At 50.9% G+C, this 20607-nt stretch overlaps 1 protein-coding gene across 4 annotated transcripts in view; it reads right to left on the reverse strand.

The window, feature by feature from the left end:
- The window catches only part of LOC144934540 (arf-GAP with GTPase, ANK repeat and PH domain-containing protein 1-like), a 121679-nt gene that overhangs the window by 66557 nt on the left and 34515 nt on the right, over positions 1–20607 (reverse strand). For 2 of the 4 annotated variants that reach the window (XM_078860440.1, XM_078860439.1), the window contains exon 1: positions 14840–18744. The exons of the other annotated variants lie outside the window; for them this stretch is intronic. In XM_078860440.1, the coding sequence (XP_078716566.1) occupies positions 14840–17399 (2560 nt within the window). In that variant the 5' untranslated portion in view covers positions 17400–18744. Of the gene's footprint in view, positions 1–14839; positions 18745–20607 lie in introns of those variants that run through there. 4 annotated transcript variants of the gene reach the window in all.

Consider the following 20607-nt stretch of genomic DNA (forward strand, 5'->3'; position numbering starts at 1 on the left):
AAAATATTACCATGTGGAATTCTTTTGTAGCATCTCAATCTAAATATCTTTTTGACTGACACACACATATGGTTTTGTTCCACGAATTGAGCCTTCAATTTGAGAAAATCTGTGATGAAGATGGACGCAGATGATTTTTAAAAAATACAATCCCGATATGTTTTGGGATATAAATAAATAAGTGTTAAGAGAGATATAACGTACGCCGGGGGAAGAGTCAAATCTAGACGTGTCAGTCACATGCTCGAGAAGCCCTCGGCGCATTTGGCAGCGAGGTTCCTCGAAAATCTGGAAAAGTGCGCATCTTGACTTCTTTGTTCAAACGGCATGGCAGTGCGGTGCCGAAAACAACGCAACCATTCCGAAGATCCCACCACTCCTGACCAGTCATGCACGTGGCCGCCCCGCAACACCAGCACAAATACGACGGCACGACAGATCTTCGCATTTTGCAATCGCGAGTGTTTGTGCGAGCGCATTTCTTGCGCACCACGAAAAGGGCACCGAGCGTGTTCATGTCAGCGTGGCCTCGTTTCTAAAAGTACGTGGCAGAGGAAATGTTGTGATCTATCAAAAATTAAGCTGGTGTGAAAGCTCACACGCATGGTTCAGTCGGTGGACACTTGCACAGCAGTGTGGGTAATTCCCATGATGCTGTGCTGCTTGAACAGCATTCACACTCGGGACACAGCCCATTAATGTTGGCAATTCCTGAATCCGCCGCCCCCTGCCAAGCTCAGCGCCGCATGTGGCACGATGCTTCGTGTTATATTATTTGCTATTTTTCTGTGCAGAATAACCACGGCTTGCCTATGGACAAGCGTCAGCAAGTTTATCACTTTTTTCAGATTTGCGGTGTGAGACCACAGGCTGCCCTGACTAATTAACCAAAATTAACCTCCGTTTGCTTCACAGCGGAGGTTAAACATCACACAACGTTGTCATGGTCCAAATTTGCCAAATTAGAAAATTACCCACAAATTACTTAAATGAGTAAAACCACATGGCTATGTCACCTCCTACTGGCAGACTTTACCCATCTGTGACACACAGCACCTTCATGAGAGCCTTGTGCGATAAGCATGTCACAAATACCAACTATGCTCATCATTATAATTGTTTTATGACAGGATGTCGCCATCATCATTACAAAATACAGAAAATGAACAACTACGGAAGTTTTGGTTGTTTTAATCATTCCTTGCATCCATGTTTAATTCTGTTAAGGCAGTCCATGGGGATGAGTTCCTGTGGCCTTGTTTGCGAGCCAGGCCCCTGCACGAGGCATTGCCTTCACGAATAAATCATCACCGACGTGTTCCAACAAACATCTCATTGTTTTTAATACTTCAGGAATGCTTAAAAATGTATGGCCCGTCTAAGTGTATTTCGGGATATATATTTTAAAGTAGTAATAATAATAACCCGCTGGGTTTAGTACATTCCAGATGGTTTCTTTCGTTTACCCATGACATACACACAGTCCCGCCTGCCGAATAAACCATCCTCGGCTCCCCTGCGTTTCATTTTACATGACGTCTCCTGCGCATAACTACGATCACATGTGCCGCAGAATCCAAAGGAACACGAACAGACAGAGCCCATTCCCCCCATTAGATCCGAAAGCTCGGACTAACACAAACCAACAGTTTCCTGAGGGTGGGAGAGAGATTAAGAGACTCCTAAAGCACTTCAGCATGTGCCTAAGCCTGCCGGAGCCTGAAGACCGGAGCAGGAGGATTGCTGTGCTCCATTTTGCCCGGACGGCGCTAATGTCTTATGACAAGCCGCATCTAATTAAATATCTACAGAGGGCTGGCGACAGCCTCACCCTGGGTCCGTGAATTGTGGTCGGGAGAGGCAGCGTGGGACCAGTTTGATGGATCCAGGAAAAATTAAAGCTTTGGGCCATGGAAAATGAAATAAACAACTCGTGCCTTCTTTACTTTGTAAACTTGCGAAACAAGGATAGTCCTGGAGAGACACAACAGGAAAACACGAGAGCACTAAGTATAGCTGTATTGAACGCAGATCGTTGATCAAAAGGTTGAAACTGAATTTGGTCACGGAGAGCAACAACGTGCAAAGTGTGCGCACAGAAGAACGTTTTTAATCAGTGCACGTTGCTCACGATGAGTTGAGTTCTTCTCCATGAAATATGTATTTTGCCATCATGGACACTGACAAAAAAAGTGGCACAAAAAACTCAGAAGAGTGTGCGCACAGAGACGCACGGGGAAACGCACGTTTGGAATTGCACTGCGAGAAAGCAAAGGTAACACACGGCTCAGGGAGCTGTCACAAACCAGAGACATCGTGTTGTAAGTATGGTGAACTTCTTTCGCACCGAACATAGCCAACCGTGCTCATCGGAGGTGTGGGGAAAAGACAACAAACTAAAGACAAAAAGCAGTTCTAAGGAAATGAATTTTTTATTTTGATTTTAAAAGTGCTTAGCTCCAGTGGCTTCCTAATGTTGGAAGGAAGAGCGTTCCAGACGGCCGCAGGAGCGGGTTGACTGTTAAGATCCATAAGCAGGCTTGGTGAGAACACGAAACTAGAAGGGAAGATGGTCGATGGAAAAGGCTTGGTGACGGAATGACAGGATAACACGTAGGCTTTCGCGATCAATATTATCCATAAGAGAGGTTTGTCACGTGAACAAAACCTGGCAATTGGTTACTAGTACAGCAACACCGGTGTGTTGGAGCGTAAACCCACAACATTTACGATTCGAGTACGACGTTTGGCCAGTAATTACAACTCGCATCATCAGGCGACAGCAAGTCTGGCTATTATGGAATGGCAGAAGATGAAGGAGCAATGAGATCAGTTCGTCCGTAAGAGCTGTGTGGGTTTTTGCAGTGACGGCATATTTATGACGAAGCTCTGTTTCACAGATGTCCAGTAACGGCAGGTGTCATGACGTTACAACAAACAAAACCAAAACACGATAGCAGTGTAAAGTATAGGGAAGGTAAACAAATAACTTACAAAATATACGCGAATAAAACTAAACAGCAGTGAAGTGCTGTGTGGTGACGATGACTGATGATGATGATGATGACCCTGTTTTGAAATACTTGTCGTTATATAATCACACGAGTGTCATATTTCTGGGATATCGCAAAGTGGTTATCAGCCCCTCCGTGAGCAATGAATACAATTTGTTTTAATGTGAATGGAAATTCTTAATTCCTAATGAAAAAAAAAACCTTGGAAAATAAATCATACCCATAATCCAGAACAGAAAAAAAACCCTCAACCTTTAAAATTTTACCTAATGCAAAACCAAAAACCCTCTACGTCTGAAGGTAAAACCTCTGAAAGGGCATAGATGCTGCCCCGTGACACCCCACGCATTCCCCAGTACGCTTTTATACAATCTCAGTTTTGGCGCTTAGTGAGAGACGGCAACAAACAGCACCGGGAGGACTACATATGACGTGGAGGACAAGGGGGGGGGGGTCTCAGAGGATGATAATTCAATGCGCCGCGATTGTATATCGCTGGTCAGTGCGGGTTTGGATTGGCAAGTTGCTGTAAAGAAATAATTGTTATTCCGTGCGAAACATAGTTCACAAAAGATGTTTGCGAGCGAGTGCATGATCGATGTCGATTCTAATGGTGCTCTGGAAGGGCTAGAAAGCTCACATTTGGCAACAGAAATGTCGAGGGCTTACGAATGTAGTGTCGGTTTCAAATTCATAGACGCAATATTTTCTACCCTACTGTACCACGCTGGTCAGTCTGGGTTTGCGAATGAGAGGGCGCCCAGGACTGGTTCAGATATCACTCGCCACCGATTTAGCCGCGAATCGAACTCGAACTCGGGTCGCCAGGGCCCTACACGCCAGGGCCCCACACGGCAGTGCGCTAGCCAACAAATCACACAGGTACACAAACACGGCGTCCTAAAAATGCACGCACGCACGCACAGAAAACTGCCACGTCTCGCCAAAGCACCTCACGCCCTCATTTGCAAACCCTCTGCGGTGACGCCCGAGGAGTCGAGAAAGCTGCCTTGAGAGGAATACCGCCAGCGGAGACGGCGCTGACTAATCATCGGCCGCGGCGGACCGATGCCATCACCGCCGCGCGCCTTCCCGCATGGCAATGAGCGTGGCGGCTGTCGTCACGGCGCTCACCGACAGGGAAGGGGGATGCGAGGGGGGTTCATCACCCCGGCACGACGCTGCTCATCTGCTAATTGCCATCCCAGAGAGCTGCCAAGAGCAATTATCCACATCACAAACAGCAAGCGGCGGTGCCGGTGGCGGTTGAGGCTGCGGCGGCTGCGGCATTGGCGGTGGAATATTTTCAGAACGCGTCATGTCAGTGCGGGAGCGTAATTGCACGAGAACAACCCAGAGTGCAATAAGATTCCAGCATCAAACCCCAGCTGGCCCCAGCGCAGTAACAGTGGGTTAGATACCGCGCTAATTAGAAGGGTGCGCATCTCTCCACAGAAGAGTCTCTTGATATGAATTAATTAATAAAGATAATTAACTGCACGTGACGCTCCTCTGCACAGCAGCGGTTGAAAAGCGTACATTCTCTTTGTTTTTTTCTCTTGAAATTCGAGTTGTGCTCCCGGCGTCACGATTAGACGAGTTTGTTTACAATTTGGAACTCTCGCATCTGGTAGTGGACCACCTTGTGTCAGGGAACAGCTTTGGAAGATGTCACTTCACATAGGCACCTTAAGTCACACAGACCACGGGCACACATTGTGTATGCCTCCTGCAAAGAATGTTTGTCGCATGTCAATCAAACCAAAATATTAATCGTCAGTGCTCTAATGAGTCTAAAGGATCGCGAGAGATGGCGGAGTTTGGGAGAGCCTTCAACCAGCAGCCGATTGAGCATGGCTGTTGATGAGGATGAGATCGCGGAATCAGAACAGAGTGTCTCTGTTCTGATTCCGCGATCTCGTTTCGACTGACGGAGCTCGCGCGTCGCGTTCACGCTCCTCCTTCACCTTCACGCCCGGCACGCGGCGTACGCCAGAGGTCGCAAACGGGTTTTGATTCCTTACCCGTACCCGTACCTGGCCGCACCAGGGTCGCAAACGGGTACCCGTACCCTACCCGATACCCGGCTACCTGTACCCGGCCGGGTATCGGGTAGGGTATGGGTACGAGTACCCGATTGCGACCTCTGGGATGAAGCCATGTTGCAGGCGCGGGTGGGTTGATTCTAGGAACTTGAATTGTGAGAAGAGACAAGACGTTGGGAAATGAGTGACAATCACGGTGACTGACCAGTGACTCACGGCCTACCCGTAACCGTACCCGGCCACACCAGGGTCGCAAACGGGTACCCGTACCCGGCCGGGTACGGGTAGCCGGGTATCGGGTAGGGTACGGGTATCGGGTACCCGGTTGCGACCTCTGGCGTACGCACACGACGTGTCCGCCGTGGCAATGCCGCCGCGGGAGAGATTTACACGAGTGAGCAACGTGCACCCGGGGGATTAATGGCTCGCTCGCCGTTCATTCTCTTTAGAAGCAAAAACGGTCCGGAGGAAGCTGCCCGACGAGGACGACTCCTTTGTGGAGCCTATCAACGGCCCTTTGTTGATCCACTGCTGAATGAAGGCTATGTCAGTTTTTGGGGGTTGTTTGACCGACTTCACCACACTGTTCTGTGCAGGTTGGTGAAGGGTGGTGACCCAGGCCTGGATCATGGCTGATGATGATGATGATTGGCAACATGCCCTCTCTGTACAAGCTCTTGATGTAAATTTTAATTTAAACGAGGTAAGCTACACAGGGTGTGGACCGGTGGCGTGCTCGTTAGCGCAGTGCGATATGAACCCGGTAACATGAGTTCCAGTCCCGGTTACGACCAACAAGGGCGGTGAGTGGAGTTTGCGTGTCTCTCTCCCCCGTGGTCGCGTGCATTTTTCTCCGGCTTCTCCGGTTTTTCCCTCCACATTTAGAAACATGCGTTCAGAGTATTTGGCTGCTATAAATTTCCACATGATAAACCAGTTCGTTGAGCTATCAATTGTGGCCAGGTCGCTTCTGAAAAAAGAGTTATACAGCTCAGTGGGCCTTACACGGTAAAAAAAAAAACTAATTAAATTTAGAGAGAAATCTGAGCCTGTCCTGAGCAGGCCCTTCACCATCCCGCATTGACAAGATTTATAAAATATGGTTAAACAAACCCAGTCACTGATGCGGTGTGGACAGGCCATCAAGAATAATGACAGAGTGACAGTCAAGCGATGGAGCGCTTCCCAGAGGGCTTCCACTGGGTAGATGGAGCGATGACATCAGATCATGTGCAGGTGCAAGGTCAGAGAAAAAAATTAAAGGTGCGGTATACGGGATCTTAAAACCCAGTGGAGTAGCTATCCAGTGTGCAGGCAGTGCAACTGCACCTGGGGCTCCACAGGGGCTGGAAGGTGCCCAGGCGCTGGGCTACAAAGAGAAACGAGGACACTGGACTGGGGGCACCGTTTCATTCTTGGCACCAGGGCACCGTGGCCAACCGCGCTCTTCCACCGTTGGACACATTTAGCGGTAGCCCACGTTCGGTCCTGCTTGAGTCTGGCTCCAGGAAAATCTTTTGAATCCTTCAAATCCCCAGAATAAAGGGCGAGTTCAGCGGAATGATGTTAGGTGCGACACTGCAAACACAAAGGACGCCGAGTGTAAGCTCCGCCGTGGAGCGCAAACATGCGGCTCTGACAAAATCAGGCGCACGTTATCTCCTGTATTGACTGGGCTTTTTTTTATTAATCCTCTCTCTCAAGCCCACGTCAACACATTGATTATTCTAAGCTGCCGAAGACATTCCAAGAAGCTATTTTTCACATCGCCGTCGTTTTTGTTAATTACAATTTAAATTCTCGTCATTACCTTCGTTATCATCGTCAGCATCGGAATCCATCGCCACAGCACAGGCCTTGGGGCGCTTAACGAAGCGTGGGATTTTAAATAACCTGCAGATGACCATTCTCAAGGTCATCTCACGGCGCATGGCAACTTGAAATTCATCCGAACACATTCCTTCAGTTAGCCAATCTTATGATTTACAATCAATTTCCGCAGCCAAAAAAAAATCAATGATGAATTTTCCTTGAACATCAGAGTTATGATCGTGAACGTGTGGTTTTCTCATTGCTTGGATTGTTCAACACATAACGTGAAAACATTACACGCGTGTGTGGCAAATAAAACTAAAATATGGCACTATATATGCAGTAGACATTCCAGCATTCATCAGTCACAACAATGGCAATGGTGACAGGCAGGGGAACATTCAAAAATATAAATATATATACACTTCATACATAATTTCACATTGTTTCACTTACAGCACGTGCACTCTTGCTTGTAATAATTTCTCAAGCAACGAAGGCTCCAAAAATCACCCGCATCGTGTCATGTTTCGATTCATCGATCCACCAAATAAAATGTATTCTGACGTGCATGATACCTGCATCCCCACTCTGTGAACATTTAACAATTAAATCCCCTTCAACGATTGTATGGCAATTCGCAAATCGTATTCCTTCTTGCTGATCGTGGTGCTTGGGTAAATCTACGTCGCTGTGAAGGGACATCAGCATCAGTTGTGTCTGTAAATTTACGTGCATTATACGGAACTCATTCTTACACACCTGATCTGATGCGTGTGTCCTGTGCGTACGTCAATTTCAATCAATTTCAATCGTGTTACTGTTGCGCATCTACCCGGGACATGACGCACACGTGTCATTCAGACGGCCTGTTCCCAGGCATCTTCTCTGTCGGGCACAGACAACTGGATTGCGTGACATTTTAAGGTCCGCGATCATCACACAAAAAGTGCTCGCCACAAATGAACCACGATACCTTGCTGATCTCGTCAAGGAGCATTACCCATCACGCAAACTCCGTAGGCTTTTGGCTAACCTTTGAACAAAGATGGTCACTACATCGCGTGCTTTCAGATGCCCTTCTGTGGCCGTCTGGAACGCTCTTCCCTTCCGATATTAGGAAGCCACTGGAGCTAAACACTTTTACATCTATATTGAAACTCATTTCTTTCCAACTCCGATTAGCACGGTTGGCTATGTACAGTGCGAAAGAAGTTCAACTTACATACGAACATCACCAGGCTAACGCAAAGGCTATCACAAAGGCCCTATGCTAACTCATACCTTGTAAGCCTTACAGAACATTTCCAACTTGAGTTTCTACTCCACAGGGAGCATTTCCTTCGAGCCAACGGAGTTGGGAGCTGCTATAAATAATTGTGTTAATTTACAACCTATTACCAAGACGCTGATGGATGAAGGCCTCCCTGTGCTGTGTCAGACATGGCAGTTGCCTGACCGCACTTCACCACGCTGGTCAGTACGTGTCGGTGAAAGGTGCGAGGAGGACGTGGACCGAACTCGGGCAACTGGGGTTATTAGCAAAGTGCACTAACATCGGTTCCAGAGCTCCTCCAGAGCACCTGTAGCTCAAACCAAAATAGAAAATGTCATAATGGCCTTTATTTACCCAGGAAAGCCTCGCCGAGTCTGATATTTTTTCGGAGGGTTCTGCATTGGCATATTTGCCTAATTTCATGAATCAGTATTTGATACATCAGAGAAAACTGGAGTATCAGGTGAAAACCCATGCCTATAAGGAGGTAATATTCAGAACTTTGCAAATATTGATTAAAACACGTACTGCTGCACTGCCCCCTCCCAAGCCGTCACGTCACAGCTGCGATGGGCGGCAACACGAACACTAACCGCAGAAGCCAGAGTCAACACAGGTTGTCTTTGTATAAAGTGTTGATATTGCAGATGCATGAAGGTTAGTGACCTCCTATTCATGCCGCAATCTCGGTCGTCATCATCATCATGAGCCATGGACGATCCTCTACTGAATGGACGCCTGCCCAGGCCGTCGCCATCTCTCATGGTCCTGCGATGTAACAAATCAACTAGCACAGGCGTCGGAAACCAAAATAAACAGAGCCAATTTTTGTTTGAATTGGTAAAAAAAAAAACTCAATATTTCAAGAGCCGCAATGCACTGTTGTGAATACGTGACCTCGGTGGGTCTTTAATAAATAACGAGTCACGAAGCAGTTCTTACAGAGCGGCATGCGGCTCTGCAGCCGCAGGTTGCCGATCCCTGATCCAGCACCTGCACACGAACTGATGTCATCGCTCCATCTTCCCAGTGGACGTCCTTAGAGAAGTGCTCCGTCGCTTGACTGTCACCGTCATTATGCTTGACAGTCGGCCACCATCTTTTCCAGTGACGCGTCTTGCGCAAGCACAGTTATCTATTTTTTAAAGTAAGAATTATGTCCTGTGTCTGTTCTCGTTAGAGTATTGTGTAAAAATAATCACTCAAGAAAATACACGAACAAAAAGCAAATAAAAGTAAAACCGAAGATGAAAATGAAGTATCGACAATTAAATCAGGCCTTAATACAAAATAAATATAAAATATACTGCAATGATGTGATTATAGGAAAGCTAGAAGTGAAAACCTGGGATTACTCTTTCCAATTTGGAATTCATCTTCGCTTAAAACCCCATCGAGTAAAAAAAAGCAATTGGCTTATCGCCTCCAGTGCGAGATTTCAAGGGATTGTGCGCACGCGACATTGTGCCGCACGCTCCCGTGACGATCCTGTCTCGTTGGGGAGGGGGCATCAACAGTGAAAGGGGGGGGGGGGGGGGCCGTGAACTGCCCCCCCCCCAAAAAAACCACTTGGGATCTGGATTCCCCATCAACTGAGCGAGCTCTCACGTGGGCCTACGATCTTGCCCGAACTGGAGCCTCGCAACTCGCGGCACTAGAATCCTGTGGCGAGGATTAACAGCTTCCAACAGCTGTGACATCTGTCATCTTTAAACACAGAGCCCGCTCAGAATCGCGTTGCCTGTTCCGCCGGATTACGCCCAACAGGCCAGACGGGGCGATGCCCCTTCGCACGTACTGACGGCGACTCGCCTCGCTCGGTCAGCGGCCTCTCCCTTCGGAGCAGAGGGGTCTCTCCGCCGTGATTGGAAGGCCACCGCCCGTAACGTCGCCCAGTCGCCGTATACCCCAGATTCGTAAGACGCTCCCCCAAAAATGGATAGATGTGCCCCAAACTTGTGCCTCTGCGTGAATGAAGTTGAATGAATGTCAACAACAACCGTGACGTCACCACAGCGTTTGTGCCAGGCCAGGTGCACCTACAAGACAAAGATCCCCCGTATAGCCTTAACATACTGTTGGGGCAAGTTCTGTTTGCGAGCACCTATGAAGGCCGGCACGGCACACGAAGGGGTCGTGGCCAGCACCACGCATGACCGCCTTTGTCTCCACAGTTGCGAGGTTTACACACCACGTAACCATTTGAGGCTGAGTCGATCTAGGGGAGGCCCAGGACCGGTTCAAATAATCGTCACTGGTATTGGCCGTGAGCGGGAATCAAACTCGGGTGGCCAGGTTCATAGTGCAGCGCGCTAACCGCGATACTACCGCTCCCCATCTACACATATATGGTCACACACATATGTAACGGATTATAAGATACGTTCCCCAACTTTTGCTTTAAGTCTCATCGTTAGAATACAGTATGTCATAATCGCTCGTTGGGGCAGTGATATTGACGAACGTGCCGAGTTCGAGTTATCTCTGCAGTGTACCACTGCAAACGCAGCATCACATTTTCATTTGCCTCCTACCAGATCGATAATGATTAACTCAAGTGCTGCACCAATAACCCTTCTGCACCAATATTTGTCATTGCATCTCTGTAAATATGAAGCTGGCAATTATGACGTCGTTGTTCGGTTACAGACATCCCAGATATCTCAGACACGGGGGCTGGAGTGGTGCTGCAGTGGTGAGCGCATTACGCTATGAACCCAGAGAATTGAATTTGATTTCAAACCACAACTGACATCAGTAACCTGCGATATCTGAACCAGTCCTGGGTCCCCCTTTCAACAATCTTCAATGACCACGATGGTGAAGTATGGTCAAACACTCCCCCATGAGTGACATGGTGTGGTCAAAGGGCTGTAAAGAATACATTTATCTAGCTGCAGCATGTCCAACAAAAACATGATTTGATATCTATAATTGGTCAAATCCAGCCCGCTTAAAAGGCATCCTTGCATGCTGAAGAGGAGCCCAATGTCAAAATTACAACTCTTATACACACTCACCCATGCTCTCCGACACTCACAAAGTAAATAACCACTTTACATCACAAAGCTGTCATCCCGTTTCAACAGCAGCTGTCCAGAGTACAAGCGTTGCAGGTCAAGCCCCCTTCACTCCCACACAGTGGTTGAGGCCTGTTTAGTTTCCTAAACCTCACGCGGGTGCAGATCTTGGGTCACGGGGGACGTCTGCAGTGCCAGGCAGCCACGGGAGCGAAGTCTGTCTCGCGTGTCGACGTGTGTGCGTGTGCAGTGCTAATAACACGACCTCTCTGTGCGCTGGGCAGGCCCTCGTATTTTCTCCCTAACACTACACTTGCCCGCAACAATATGTTAAGGCTGTACAGGGGATTTTTGCCTTTGTGCATTTGCTCAATGGGGTACTGTGGCGCAGTGGTTAGCGCACTGCGCAATGCACCAGGCGACCTGAGTTCGATTACCGGCCTTCCCCCGCACCTCCAATTGCCATGGCTGGCTACGTACGGTGCGAAAGAAGTTCAACATACATACAGCATCAGTGGCAAGTGATGTCCGAACCGGTGCTGAATAATCCCTTCACCAACGCGTCCTGATTGGCGTGGCGAAGTGTTGTCGAGCAACTCTCGCGACAGTCGTTGCGTGGGGAGGCTTTGATCCGCAAGCTAATTGAAGGACTGAACTTAATATAATTACACCTGTGTTGTTATTCATTTAGGGAGGAGCTGTGGTGGTGCAGTGCTGAGCAAATTGTGCTACGAACCCGGTGACCTGACTTTTGATGTCTGTGGCTAACACCAGTGGGGGTGAGTGACATCTGAGCGTGGCACTCGTTGAGCCGAGAATGTAATAAAGGTATCTTCGCATGGCATAAAAACCTCGGATTAAGTTTTAGGGAAAGATATTCAGTAAAATATATATTTATTCAAATATCAACACTGTAGAGCATTTAAAACAAATCTTCCACTGCGTTGTAAATGGTACATTGGGATTCGTTCTATCAAGGTCAGAGTGCGCATTTCACAACCTAAAGGCTGGAAGTTACAAATTCCAGTAGCGGGTGAACTCGGGCATGAATCTATCGCATGAATGCATCACGTTTCGTGGGAAGTCAACAGCAATTGTTTTATCAACAGACTTGTACCCGCCATGCAACTGGGGAACTTCCAGTAGACCATGAACAAGAGTGCCACCACTTCAGACTCATTTCATGTGAAAACAAATTTGAGGCGTATTATCATACAAAAAAAAATGTATTATCAAGTGATTACTCTGTCATGTAACACTGTATTTGCCTCAGTGATTTTCAGTGAATTCACTTCATGCAACTGACAGCACAGTGGGGGGGGGGGGGGGGCTGCAAGCTGTGGCTCTTCAGCTGAAGATGAGAGTCGCTCACCAAGCCATTGCTGGGAATCTCTCTGACCCAGCAATGCTCTTTCCCTGTTAAACGGCAACACCTTAACCGGTAGAGCCATTAAAAAAAAAAACCCACGAATGAACCTGCTCCTTGCTGTTCCACTACTTGGCACCTTGCTGACCGATACGTCCGGAATATTCCGTGCACGAAGGACCAACTTGAAAACGCGCCCTGCATTTAAATGCAAATACAACAAAAACAGAGCAGTCTGGATCAATGCGATCCAGGGTCAACAAGAGAGACCCCCAAAGAAACGTTTTAGTCTTTTTGTTGTGGTTTTAATACCAACCAGCGAGCACTCCCCAGGTTGACCGGCGTCGCAGCCGCGGGGCGGATGAGGCGGCTCTAGAGTGCAGGCCAAGGTCGCGCGTAATCAAACGCCGGCGAGCGGAGGGGAGCCGCTCCGTTTGAAATGCGGATGGTGACACTTTCATCAGCGCAGCTGCCATGGGAACCGCCCCGCCAGCGTCATATCGACGATGAATGTCGCACATCTCGTCCCAATATCTGTGCACCGCTCCCTGGGCTGGGTGTAGCGGAGGCAGTGGTTAGCGCACTGCTCCCTGGGCTGGGTGTAGCGGGGGCAGTGGTTAGCGCACCGCTCCCTGGGCTGGGTGTAGCGGGGGCAGTGGTGAGCGCACCGCTCCCTGGGCTGGGTGTAGCGGGGGCAGTGGTGAGCGCACCGCTCCCTGGGCTGGGTGTAGCGGGGGCAGTGGTTAGCGCACCGCTCCCTGGGCTGGGTGTAGCGGCGACAGTGGTGAGCGCACCGCTCCCTGGGCTGGGTGTAGCGGCGGCAGTGGGTTTGTTCGCCGTTTATCCGTCGTGGCTAACATTGCTGTTTAGCGATATCAGAACTAGTTCTGGGTATGCCAGCCTTCAGCAATCGACACTGACCAGCGTTACGAAGTATGGCCAACCAACCCCAATAACGTGCATGGCGTGAGGAGGTCGTCATCCAACAGTGGATTGACAAAATGCTGTAAGTTATGTATCACACTATTACATTACTTCCTCGGAACGTACGGACTCACTGCCCACCCTCCTACCCCACACCCCGTCCCGTCGATGAATCGTAGCGATTTCATTCGCAGACATCTCATCCGCAGTCTTATTTCTGTTATTGATTGTTTGCTTTGTCTCGCGTGTACAGTTTGATTCACTCCTTCAGCCCAAATGTAACAGGAGCGGAGGGTTTGCGCTAAACGTGTGTAAACGATTCTCAAACAGATGGTTCAATGCGCGTCTTCGTGAGCGCAATAATCCCATTTGTAAATCTACGATGCACCACTTCTTGCCTATGACTTCTGTGAAATAAATGAGCCAGAAAGAAGTAGTTCACAATGATTATATGAAGGTGAAAGTAAAATTGTGCCCCGCTATTAGTGTCCATCACATTGCATCTTTATGCTTCCACGTCTCTCGTAAGTAAATACGATCCGGTCTCGTTTCACAATATCACTCGCCACCCACTCATTACAGTGACTCTTTCAGCAACGATATCTGCTTTTATAACTTTGGAGTGCGACGTGTTTCGAATTTAAAGTTGCAACCTTTGATTTTCTATGTAAAATTGAAAAAGCAAGCAGGTGGAAGTAGTAATCGCATTTCGTGTGGAAGCCAAACTAGGCACGACACACACACACACGTGTGTTGCTGATGCGCCTGTCGAAAGGCATCAGCCCTTAAACAAATCTCACCCTGCCGCCACCCACACAGTGATTGTATATTCGATGAATTTGCGGTTGCCATTACATTCAAGAAGCTAAAGAGTTTCGTCCAACCCATTAAATAGCCATGTGATAACCTAAATATACGTATAATGTTAATCAAACGTAGAATTGTTGTTTTGACACGCACTATTCTATGCATGTGTCGTGAGCATGAGAATCCATTTTAATCCACACTGATCAGCCCGTCGTTACATGCGTAGCCAGTGTAGAGAGCGCTGGGCTGGAATAAAGATTGGGATGTAAAGCATCTGGGGATGGATGCAGTTGCACTTAGGGCTCCGTAAAAATTCGAACTGTGTTTTAAGTAGCGGCGTAGTGCGGCTGGCATGGACCCTGGAATGAAAAGGGGGCCCCCACTATTCAACTCTCCACCCCCTTCACATCCCGGGGCCAGGACCCCCTCCCCAACCCAGGGGGGGCCCTGGTGCAGTTTCACCGCCTGCACACTAAAACCACGGAACCGCCCACCTCGTAGCCACGGACTGAAAGCGATGAAGGGGAATCTTAAAAGGCTCCGTGTAAAAAAAAATAATATGGTGTGGGAGTTACCCTCAGAGGTGGTGCTGACGTCACCCGTGCCATCGACGCTCGCACCCCCCAGAGACTCCGCGTGCCGAGGAGCGGCGTGGACGCGGTCGTCCGGATCCGCGTTCGGTTTTTCCGGAACCCTCTCGGCGTCGCCATCCGCACCTCCGGCGCCGGCGAACCAGAGGTGCGATCCCGAGTCTCTGAGGCCCAGGATGCCACTGAAGAACCTTCGGAATTTGTGCTGGTCCTCGGAAACGCCCGCGGAAGAGGCGCTCGTGTTGCGCCTGCCCGCGAAATCCTTCCCGTCTAAGTCGGCGGAGGCAGATTTTGGCGTCGCTCTCACTTTGGCGGAGTGGCCGCGGTGGTGCTGGTTGTGGTGCAGCAGGAGCAGCAGCAGCCCGTCCGCCTTGCTCATCACCTCGCCGACGTCGACGGTTTTTCTCTTGTCCCGCAAACGCTCGGAACTCAGGCCCGTTCGCTCACAACGCTTGTCACCGCCCTCGGCGGTTTTCTCCGCCGAGCTCGATTCCCCGTCAGCTTTACTCAGAATGTCTGCGTGCAGCCGATTTTTGGCCTCCCTGCTGCCCAGCAGCCGAAAGCTAAAACTTTTCCGCGGCTTGTTCACGCACGGCTTTGAGGTGGCGGCGAGGAATTTGATTCTGCCGTTTTCGTGCTCGCTGGTGACGCAAGCGTGGCACTTGCCACACGCCTCCCTGTCCGGGCCCCCGGGAGACGACCGCTCGCCTATCACCTGCCTCGACCCCCGACCAAAGGGACTGAAAAACACCAGGCTCGCCGGCCTCCGTTGCCTTCCTGGCAAAGTGCTCCTCGCAGGCAGATCCCTCGCGCATTTCACAGAAACGTCGTCGTCTGGTGAATTCCGAGGCGCGAAGGCGGAGCGAGTCCTGCGCTTCACGTGTGCGTGTTTGTCTTCCGTGATTGCGGCGTGCGGGGAATCGAACAGAGACTTGGAGAGCTCGCCGTCGAACTGTGTCTTTGGCCGCAGAGGTATAAAACCGTCCAATGTTTCCAAAACGCAATCGCAATGGGTGGGGGGTATGCGGTTCGTTTTTGGGTCAATAAGGAGTCGAGAGTGGTTCACGGCCGCGTGATCAATGCCGTGGCCGTTGAGCTCCAAGAGCGACTCACTGTCTCTCGCGCACGGTAAGCACACCTCATCTGTACGTGGACAAGGTGGCTGAGACTGCGAATTAAACACATCGCCTCGATCCAGTGCCTCCACCTTCTCACCATTCAAGAATAACACGGGGGCCCATGTATCAACAATTAGATTGCTCATCTCAACGTCTCGCTTGATAATATTCGTGACCCCAACTTCACATTCTCGTCCCTCCCCTTTGCTGCGCGCAAATGCAGACGGCATCTCACGATCCGCAGGATCAGCCCCGTTGGACTTGGCCGAGTGGCGCAACAGAGGCTGCTCCGATCCGTTCACCACCCTCGAGCAAACTTCCGCTTGCGCGCCCGTCTCACGTCCAGTGCGATGGAGGACGGCGCGCACGCCATCGGCGGTGACATCGTCGCCGTTGTTATCGCGTCCCGGCCGAGGCGTTTGCGGCAGCGTGCCCGCATTGCCTTCTGGGAGCGCGTCCGAGCTCTCGTCTGGCTCGCTGGCGCTGTCCGCTGCTGCGCTGCCGCTCTCCAAACCGGCGTCGTCGGCACACCGCCCGTCGCCGGCCACGCGGGGCGAACGATCGGACGTGGAGTTTGCAAGGACGCGACAAGGCCGCTCTTTTCTCAATGTCGCTTTTCCGATCTTATCGGGCCGTGGAACATGGCCTGTGTCTTTACAGATCTGAGGGATGTTCAAGACGCAGTCCCGCCCATCTACTGCTGTCCCCTTTAGGTGATTGAACGAGTGGAACCCACGGCAATTCACAATTTGATGGCGAGGTGTCGGTGCCATCGAGTCTCCGTTTGTGGTGAAGCACTCGACAGGAAAAACTCCTAAAGGTGGCACCTTCCATGCAGATGTCACTTCGTGTCCGTCGCTTTCATCCGCAGCGTGGATATTTTGCTTTGGCAATTTCCCAAGAGTTTTCGTTGATTTGTCACCACAATGTCTAAAAGTGCGAGACATCCCACATTCACCTTCTTCACCATTAGCAGTTCTACATTTACCGGCAGTGCCATTGCTATTGCTATAAACACAGACTCGTGCCACTTTATCGTCCAAATCGTTCTCCTCTGTCAACGTCCCAACGCAGACCCCGTTTGAGAGCTGTTTACATTCTCCGCCGCCCTCTGGTTTAATCGCACGCTCCGCTCTTGCTCTTTCAGCAACCGTGGCCACCGGATACCTCCCAACACCATCACACCTCTCCACCTTAGTCTCTCCAATTTCCACACCGTCCACGGCATCGGCAGCGGCGGCAGCAACAGCAGCTGCTCCTGCAAAAATGTCTCCCTCTCTCGTGCTCTCATGCAGGCACTCTCTCTTCACCAAGGTCAGGCGAATGCAAAAGACGGTCTTCCTCTTGTGCGACGCTGGCTGCGGTCGCAGAGCTCTGGAGCCACCGCAGTTCAGCACAGCTGCACAGTCCGGCCCTTGCACATCCATAACGTCCTTCGTCACGATCCCTGCGACGACGGTCGTCGTGGTTGTCGTGGTTGTCGTGGTTGTCGTGGTTGTCGGCGCATCAGCGGACGCACACCGTTACGGCACACGCGCGACACCTGTTGTGGCTGGGATGCCAAACGCCGTCCGGCGACGCGTCTGCAGGTCCGGGCATCCTTTATTGTTTAATGACCAATTTATTGAAGCGACTTTTGATTTGTCTCAGGCAAGCGTTTTGTCTCAATGCGACGGCTAACGTAAAATTAAATAAAATTCATGACAGTGCTACCGTGTGTTTTCAAAAACACATTTAGGATTATACATTTGAACACGTAAAAACGGCTAACTCAAAACCACTGCTCCTTGTCCTGACCAACGCAGCCTGCAGCAAACACCACAAACTCGGCGGCCGTCCGAGCTGAAGATGGCCCGAGCAGCGTAAAGGCAACGAAACAAACAAGTCCGCATGCCGCTTGAGTCACGTACTCCAAGAACTTTCTCTCAAGAGACATTCACCGGTAAAACGTGCTGCTCCGGCGGGCCGGTGACGAGGATACAACGACGCGGCGCGGGAGCACCGGCTGCGGCGTCTCCGGCGCGAGGATTCGCGCGATCTCGCTTCGCCCCCAGCCGAGCAACGGAGCTCCCTGCCTTGCTGGGGCCGCGAGCCGACTGCACAAGGCACACCCGCTACGCGTCCCCCACCCCCTCCTACACAGCCGCACGCCACCCCCCTCTCCAGCAGCCGCGCGTTGGGGCTGTGTTGCGGTTGTGTTTTTTTTTACCTTACACACTCCGCACCCCCTCCTCCTCCTCCTCCCATGCCGCACGGTCACGGCGGCGCGAGGAAGAGGCGGCGTGACGGTCTCTGCCGGGGGTGGGGGGTGCGTGCACGGTTACGCGGCTCAGCCGTCTCGCTCTAATGGAACCAACGCGAGAGCTCTCGTCCTGGCGACGACGGCTCGTCACTCACGGCTCGTCGCTCACGGCGGCGACGGCGGTTGCTGCTGCTGCTGCAGTAGCGCCGGGGTTGCGGCGGCCCGTGGCGCCGCAAAGATCAGAGAAGCGGACAGATTCCCCTCGTCGACGGGCAATTTGCTTCGAGCGTTTTGCGAGCCCCGCGGGCGCTGCCGGCAAAATACGCGCGCGGGAGCACGAGGCGCGGCCGGCACGGAGCCTGCACGCGTTCGCCGGTGCCTCCGAGCGGGAGCCCGAGACGTCAAAAGGCATTAAAAGAAAATACTTAAAACCATTACATAGGGAGGGGAAAGGACAATATTTCAAAGAAATGTATCAATCGCTCGACTCGCAGCCGCGCAATGCAATCCCGCACCAAACCGGTGTGAAATCCCATCTCAAGGCTTGCGGATGATCGCGATTGGGATGGTGGGTGGGTATGAACCGGGATTAACCATTTGCGCTCGCATGGGAGGGATATATATTTAAAGCCAAGCGTTCAGGAGCAAAAGTGTACGTCCAAAAACACAACAACCATCACTCGTTTTCGATCGCTCGATGCGAAATGCATCGCACAGCATCGCTTCGATGGCCGCCGGCCGCCGTCTGTGACCCGACATCTGCCAAGAGGAGCGAGATCCCCAATTCACTTTCACTTGGACTCTCCCAGCTCAGTGCTTGCGTTGGACATCCCGTGGGGAGCTGGCCGGCAGTGAGCGCGCTGATAAAAGGCGACAGAAGCCCCCCCCCCTGCCCCAGCACGTGATAAATGCGCACCGCAATCTGTGTCGACAAACCTCGCTCTCACGTGCTCTGCACTGCACTGCCAAGAGGGAGGGGGGGGCGGAAGAGGGACCCACGGTTTCCTGTATGGGCAATTGTGGGTGACCGTGTTGTTGTTTGGCGACTCGGCTCGGCTCGGACGCTGTCACAACACATGTGGGACATCTGGTAGCCCGATAAGCAAAATAGATTATGTAAAGTGTACGTGTGTGTGTGCGTGCGTGTGTGTACACACGAACGCTTACGCTTTGCAAATCCACAGCAAATTACACACATATAGGGACTGCATAATTTACATGCATATGTGCATAAACAGTCATGATAATCGGAATCTTCATTTAGACTGGATGAATCCGATGAGCTATGAAGCTCTTTATCATAGATGTCCGGTATTCACAGATGTTCAGTACGAGAAGAGATGATGGCCAGTGGTTAAGAATCTAGAGCTGGAGTGAGGAAACCAGCTTGTGTGCAGGCGCTGGATGGATTGTTGCATGCCTGCATGCAGCAGCGGAGAGAGCGTGGCTAATTAGGTTGGTGAATGCACAAAAGCCTCAATACCCGTTTTCTTGCATTTGGATGTTTAATTCAATTGTGCTAAAGTGGTTTGCACGATGAAGAAAGCCAGAGCACGGCCGGAAAAAACACAAACCAGATGACGGCACTGAGAGGTCCGCAAAGATTGCTTCGTGAATCCATCTGCTGGGCTGCTATCTCCTGGCCGTCCCAGAGTTCGATGGGTTTGAGATTTTCACGAATCTGCGTGAGCCACCAATGTTGTTTCCGAACTACCGGATTACATGTGTGCGCAACCACGCCCGACTACGGCATTGCTGTTATTCAACACCAGTTTATCCACGTATGAAGAAATGAATAAAGCCACACGGGGTTGTTTTCTTCCACATCGTAAGCATTATCATAACGAAGTGATACAACTCGTTTTTTTTTCTATGAGAGACATGTGAATCTAATAACAAAGATAATGCCACCCACCCCCCTCTGCCCCGCCCCCCACCACCCTCCACCCACATGTAATTAAATCACGACGAGTGACATGAAAAGGATTTAACCCTGAAGGGGGGACGATCGGAGCCATACCGGGTCGGCGCTGACCCTTGCAAATAAACGCCGACGGGAGCTCGAGCCAATGGCTTCCAGATTTTTCAGCCTCTGGCCGCCCTGTGCGAGTAGCGTACTCCATTCCCCCTCGTAGGGGGCCCACAAATTCAGCCCGAGCCTCCTCACCCTGTACCCCCCCCCTCCCGCCCGCCCCCGGCTGCTGTCATGGGAAATATTTGTGTTTGCCTTCTCTGAGCGTGGTTTTTCTGCGGAACAAACATTTCTGCTGGAGGCTCCAGTGATCCCAGCGTGGGCGCTCTCGAGAAGCCATCCCAGATGTGGCCTCCGCACCACAGAGGAGCCACCACCCCTCGCTCCCCCCCCCGCTCCCCTCTCGATGGAGGTCCGTAGG

Source organism: Lampetra fluviatilis, chromosome 10 (assembly GCF_964198595.1).
Source record: "Lampetra fluviatilis chromosome 10, kcLamFluv1.1, whole genome shotgun sequence".
Classification (NCBI taxonomy): domain Eukaryota; kingdom Metazoa; phylum Chordata; class Hyperoartia; order Petromyzontiformes; family Petromyzontidae; genus Lampetra; species Lampetra fluviatilis.